The following is a 6,921-nucleotide window of genomic DNA, read 5'->3' as shown; positions in this document are numbered from 1 at the left end:
AAGTATCTACAAGATTATCAATTGACTTAATGCTATTCATGGGGTTATACACCAATAGCCATAAAAAGCAGCAATACTTGTTTAATTCCCTTTGTAGTTGAATTTAGTTCGAGAGGAAATCTTGGAATTCTAGTTTGAGTAAATATGAATGCGCAATGAGAGGCAAAAAATCCAAAAAATTTTAGCTTGACATGGAAGTACTCTTTTATGCTCTATCACTTTCCAGCATAAAAGGTAGGTAACAACCAATATATTGCTATTCATCCCAAATATGGTGCTGGGTCAAGAACAGAAGCTCATGGAAAGAGCGGAGAAGCTCAAGTAATATCTTCCACAATATGATTTTCGGTTAATAACAATATGATGCAAAGAATGGTAAGGTACATGGCATTTATAAACTATTTATGCTCCATTGCTTTCAGGCGTACAAAGTATGTAAAGATCAATTTGTCGCTATCCATTCCAATATAATGCTGATTGAACAACAAAAGCATATAGGCGGATGAACTAAGAACCAGGAAAGTCTTAGAATTTTCTCTTGTTGGTACAATTCAGATGATCTATATGTACATTATTTTTATAATCAATGATAAAGTAAATTGAAAATTAAACACTTGAGTGACATGGTTCAGAAAAATACAAATATTGATAGAAAATTAAGCATGAAGTAGCAACAATTGGATTGAGCATTCATATGCTGGTCCTTGCATCCATCCTCTCGGCGTTATATTTCCAACATAAAAGGGTGATAAGTATGCTTGCTAAGTCTGTTGAACTTTGTGAGGTTGAGGAATCAGCATTTCTATGAATTAACCCCAGCCTTAGATTGCAGAGTGCTATAGCATCTAATTAGCTGTCCATAGACCAAAAGATAAAGATTAGCGATTCCGAAAAACTCATGCAGATAGAGTTCATGAAAATGGTGAAGTGGAAATAAAAGGGGCATTTGCCTTGTAAATTATCAAAAACAAACAGACAATTTTGCATCAGCATGCTAATCATAAGATTATAATGCATAGAAATGAACAAAAAATCCCAATCTGGTTGCTTGCTAGATTTTGGATTGTAGATACTAATTCGGCAGTTTAAGAAGAGCAGGCTTATGTGGCATTCAAATTCAAGTACTGCTCTGTAAAATAAATGTTTGTAGGTGTAAACGTGGCAGGCTTCAAAAGATATTCTTACATGAATACAGCAAAAAGAACTAGTTCTTGAGTAATGGCATTCTGGGAAAGATCATGATAGGCTTCCATTTAGAGACCATAAAGTTTAGAAACAAGCGTGCCAAGCAGGATTCAAAAATTAAATAAAGTTAAAAAAGATTTAGGCAACTTTTTAAACTTTGAAATAGTTCATGAGATTCCAAGTCGTCAAAGCCTAGAGGACCAGGTTTTTATTTATTTTTATTGGAGGATATAGAAGAAAAAGTAAACGTAAACACAACAACATTATGATTAAAAAAAAGAAAGAGGAGGAAAAAGAAAAAAAAGAAAAAGGTCCCAATAGACAGACAACAAGGGGGAAGAAGACGTACCACAGAAATAAATTTTCACCGGATGGTACTGACGCCATATCAGCCACAGCCCGTGCAACTCATTAATTTTAACTTTCTGATAGATCTTTGGCTATAAGTATGCTTGCCAAGTCTGTTGAACTATGTAAGGTTGAGGAATCAGCTGATCACATTGCTATGAATTAACCCCAATCTTAGAAAGCAAAGTACTATAGCATCCAATTAGCTGTCCATAGACCAAAAGATAAAGATCAATTTAGCGATTCCGAAAAACTCATGCAGATAAAGTTCATGAAAATGGTGAGAGGGCATTTGCCTTGTAAATTATCCAAAATAAACAAACAATTTTGCATCAACATGCTGATCATAAGATTATAATGCACAGAAATGATCAGAAAGTCCCAATCTGATTGCTTACTAGATTTTGGATTGTAGATACTAATTCTGCAGTCTAAGAAGAGGATGCTTATACGGCATTCAAATTTAAGCACTGCTCTGTAAACGAATGTTTGAATCAGGCAATAAGCTAGCTTCTGAGGTGTAAACGTGGCAGGCTTCAAAAGATATTCTTACATGAATACAGCAAAAAGAATTAGTTCTTGAGTAATGGCATTATAGGAAAGATCATGATAGGCTTTCATTTAGAGACCATAAAGTTTAGAAACAAGCATGCCAAGCAGGATTCAAAAATTAAATAAAGTTAAAAAAGATTTAGGCAACCTTTTAAACTTGGAAATAGTTCATGAGATTCCAAGGCGTCAAAGCCCAGAGGACCAGGTTTTTGTTTATTTTTATTGGAGGACATAGAAGAAACAGTAAACGTAAACACACCAACGTTATGATTAAAAAGAAAAAAAAAGGAAGAGAGAAAAAAAAGAAAAAGAAAAAGGTCCCAATAGACAGACAACAAGGGGGAAGAAGACGCACCACAGAGATAAATTTTCACCGGATGGTACTGATGCCATATCAGCCACAGCCCGTGCAACTCATTAATTTTAACTTTTTGATTGATCTAGTAATAGATCTTTGGCTATTTTCTTCCGTCTTCTTCACTTCGGCTGGCCCGATGTAAATGTTTGGGGTATTGAGCGATCTTGGGTCAGTCCTCCCCTCTATCCCACTCGTATCGCGTCCGCAGCTGGGGGCAGTTGCCAGTGAACAGTTCCCGAAGTTGTAGCCCATCGGGTAACATCGCTAGCTTGCTGCAATTTTCAAGTTTTAAACACCTGAGCGAAGTGAGGCTCCCTAGCCACTCTGGCAGAGCGGTCAATTCGTTGGAGGAATATATTTGTAGCTCTTGGATGGTCATGAAGAAGGTGGGAGGCTGCTGTTGCTTATCCCTTTCTTCCCCCGATATGGACTTCAAGTTCTTGCAATCCAAGCAAAAAATTTTGAGGGAGGGCACGCGCAGTTGCAAAATGCGCTCGGGCAGACACATCAACTTATTGTCACGAATATTCAACGTGGTAAGTGCGGTGAGGTCTTGCATCCACTCCCAGCAGGAGGGCACGTGCAGCTGCAAAATGCTCTCGGGCAAACACATGAGCTTATTTTCATGAATATGCAATCTAGTAAGTGCGGTGAGGTCCTGCATCCACTCCCACCAGGACGACAACAATAGTGCTTCACAGTTTATGATAGTCAGATCTCTCAGTTTGTACGATCCTCCGGTTCTCACTGCTGATAGTAGCCGATCACTGTCGATAGAAACTTTCACGACTGATGGTGGGATATGTGGTAATACCCTCAATTTGGGGCATCTGATTAGAGTAAAAGATTCAAGGCAAGGGAATGCCGTCATTAGTTGTCTTGTTGCCGTTGCCTCTGTAGACCATTCCTCCAAATCACGGAAATCCGACATATCGAGAGATCGTAGAGAGGGAAATATACCTCCATCACCGTAGAACTCCACTCCGATTCTCTTTACAGCCCTCATACTTATACCGATTTTCTGAAGAAAAGGTAGATGACCAAGCGTTGGAAGACGCTCGCATCTCCTGAGATCCCCCAGTATGATCCTAACTAGATTGCGGATCGGTGATGATGCTAGCTCCATTCTTGTCATCCAGGTTGGGAAATTGACACCTGGATAGTGCCATATCCGTAGGGCCTTCAGATTAGAGTGAGGCTGAAGCCTCTCAAATACTTGCTCTACGTCTCCCACAGGGGATGCGGTCAATTCAAATACTTGCTCCATGTCTCCTACAAGGGATGCTCTGATTTCCATATATGAGGGCCTCTTCCACATCAGACCCAATGAATGCAGGTTTGTCTTTGATGCCAGGTTTGCTTTCGTGGCTTCCATTGGATCCTCCACATTTCGAAGTTCCGTGATTTCTAGGTCGCCACCGATCAAATTTAGGTGCTCTAACTCGGAAATAGTACGTCCATGCTCTTTGCCCACGACAAACATGGTCATTGTTTGGAGGCTAGTCAATCGGCCGAACCAACGGGGCATGCAAATCAATCCACGTCCGCGGATGTCTAGGTGTCTGAGACTGCTCATATTGCTCATTCCCTCTGGCAGACTTTTAAGACTCCCACATTTTGCAAGGTTCAAAGTACGCAAGTTGCGAAGATTGGTAATCCAGCCAGGTAAAGCTACAATACTATTTTCCGACAAATCAAGGAGCCTAAGATGTTTTAGTCTACTTATACTGCAAGGCAACTCGTTGATGTTAGCTCCATGTAGATCCAATGCACGAAGATAAGTAAGCGATGACATCATATGGAAGATGAATTCTTTAACAGCAATACCCCGGGTATAAATTTGGTCCAATAAAATAAGTGATCTAAGTTTCTTTGCTTCAAAAGCTGCCTTTAATGCAGTTGACGACATGCGTCCAACATAATCAATTGATGAATAACGACATCCATGTGGAATGCTTCTTGTTATGCCCTCTCGCATGATCGAGGACTCATCTCTTGCGACAGAACATGCAAGATCATGGACCAAGTCATGCATCTTACATACCCATCTGTTTTTATAGTCGTCTTCCCTGATGTCCTGGAAAAACGATATCCACAACAACCTATTGAAGTATTGCTTGCCAACTTCCTCTTCATGCATGTCACCATCTGATGTTTGAATGAAACCTTCAGCAATCCACAGCTGAATCAGTTTCTGCCTATCAATTTCATAATCTTTTGGAAATATGGAACAATAAGCGAAACACTGCTTCAAATAAGAGGGCAAATGATCATAACTCAATTGTAGTGCAGGTAAGACACCATTCTCGTTTAGAGGCAATCTCCAAAGTTCGCTATCTCTGAGATGCACCCACTCCGCCTCCTCGGTTTTGAACCTCATTAGACTTCCAAGAGACTTTGCAGCCAAAGGCAATCCCCTGCATTTTTCAACGATCTGCTTTCCAATTTCGACCAGCCTTGGAGTTTCTTCCCTTTCTGGGCCAAATGCTCTTTGCTTGAACAGAGTCCAGCAGTCCGCGGATGTCAGGACTTGCAATTCATGTGGTGCCACCGTACCCATTATCCTGGCAACTACTTTGCTTCTTGTTGTGGTTATGATCTTGCTTCCTTGCATGCCACCTGTCAGTAAGGTCTTCAGTCTCTCCCACTCTGCTTCATCCTCGTTCCAGATATCATCCAGAACGAGCAAGAATCTCCTCCCACTCAGTTTATCTCGGAGCTGACGCTGCGCAGCTTCCAACTTTGAGAGATCACACTTTTGCCCGGTGGCACACTCAATAATCGCTTTTATAATTTTGTCGATGCTAAAATCAACTGAGACACAAACCCATAACTTAAGATCAAAGTGCTCTTCTATCCCCTGATCATTATAAGCCAGCTGGGCAAGTGTGGTCTTCCCAACTCCGCCCAATCCAACTATTGGAAGCACCGAGACATCACTACCATCATCCGCACTGACCAAGAAATTTATGATCTTCTCTTTGTCTTCATCTCGTCCATAAACCTCGGATTCATTCACAATTGAGAAGGTCTCTCGATCGAGAGCCCTTCCTGGGGTAGTTCCCTCTGCCAGATGGAATTTTGACCTCTCCTCCGCGATATGGTTCAATCTATTATGGATCTTTTTTATCTTGCGCGCCATCTTAAGGCGGAAAGCAATTTGGTTGTTAGGAGAAACGAAGTCACTTACCGTTCCAATCAGCTGGTTACGTCTCTGGTTCCTTCGTCGCAGTGCTTCGTACTGGAACTCATCCACCACGTCGTCGGCATCGAAAGCTGCATCCTTGAGCTTCCTCAGCCAACCGGTCAGAGCTTTGTCGCCGATGGATCTTCTCTGGGCATCATCAAGTACGTCGTGGATCGTCGTAAGGACGCTCTCAAGCCTCCCGATGTCAGAGTTGACACCCCGCGCCAATCCCAACTCTTCACAAAATCCAGAATTCAGCTTGTCGATCACGAGTTTCAGAATGGGAGAGACGGCTGCTATTACGGCTGCTTCTGCCATTGCTGAACACTTCAAGGATAGATTTGTGCAAGAGATTGAAGTCGGTGAGTGGAGGAAGTCTGGGGTTGGGGATTTGGAAGTACTCTGATCGCACGAAATACTGATAAAGAATAGTCTTTAGGCCTGGTGGGGACCGACCGATATTTATTTATTTATTTATTTTTGAGATTACCAAAAAGATGACATAGACGCCTCACCAACCCACTGATCGAGAAATACTGGTAAAGAATAGTCTTTAGGCCTGGTGGGGACCGACCGATCTTTATTTATTTATTTATTTATTTTTAAGATTACCAAAAAGATGACATAGACGCCTCACCAACCCCACTGGTCGAGTATATATATATATATATATATATATATATATATATATATATATATATATATATATATATTTTTTTTTTTTTTTTTTTTTTTTTTTTTTTTTATAAAACCGAAAAAGAAAACATGGACCGCCAACCAGCCCTGCTAACAATTATATGGAAGTCCAAATAATCCGTCAAAGAGCCATGGGAGTGGTAAAAATTTAGAAACCCCCAAGTGGACCAACCAACCCTGAACCTTCGAATTCAAAAACCAGCACAGCTGGACGCGAGAATCATATGGATCCAAAAATACTTGCCCTAAGCTTGACCCTCACCTTTTGCTTAGGTTCCTGACTCCAGCTGTGAGCCTGCAAAGACTACGGAAGTCCAATCTGTACAGAGGAAGGGAGAAGGAGATGAAAAGAGTGGGCTGCCGAACGGTGCAATGGGGTAGCTGAGGGGTGCAACACTAACTCTATTAGCTGCCTCCCAGTAATAAACATTTTTTAATATTTATTAAAAAAAAAAAGAAACAGATACATTGTGCTTACTCTTTCGTATCCCCAGCTTTGTTCCCTTTAAAATCTCTGCAGTATCATTGATAATGTAGGAAGTCGGAAGCCAAAATTTGTGAGCATGAACAGAGTAGGGTCAGGTTGCTGACTTCT

General features: G+C 40.9%; 1 protein-coding gene across 1 annotated transcript; it reads right to left on the bottom strand.

The window, feature by feature from the left end:
• Window positions 1-432: 432 nt before the first annotated feature.
• LOC105042281 (putative disease resistance protein RGA3) lies at window positions 433-6,039 on the bottom strand. Its single transcript, XM_019848807.3, has 3 exons — window positions 2,441-6,039; window positions 1,535-1,739; window positions 433-853 (listed from the first exon to the last, which is right to left on the bottom strand). Exon 1 carries the CDS (start codon window positions 5,946-5,948, stop codon window positions 2,613-2,615), a length of 3,336 nt encoding a protein of 1,111 aa, XP_019704366.1. The 5' UTR covers window positions 5,949-6,039; the 3' UTR covers window positions 433-853; window positions 1,535-1,739; window positions 2,441-2,612.
• Window positions 6,040-6,921: the final 882 nt, after the last annotated feature.

Source organism: Elaeis guineensis, chromosome 3, assembly GCF_000442705.2.
Source record: "Elaeis guineensis isolate ETL-2024a chromosome 3, EG11, whole genome shotgun sequence".
In the NCBI taxonomy this organism is placed as follows: Eukaryota; Viridiplantae; Streptophyta; class Magnoliopsida; order Arecales; family Arecaceae; genus Elaeis; species Elaeis guineensis.
The sequence above is the reverse complement of the archived record's forward strand: the minus strand, read 5'-3'. Positions and strand labels throughout refer to the sequence as shown.

What these genes read in the sequence shown, in the direction of transcription:
- LOC105042281 (XM_019848807.3), bottom strand. Translation starts at nt 5,948, where the DNA reads ATGGCAGAAGCAGCCGTAATAGCAGCCGTCTCTCCCATTCTGAAACTC.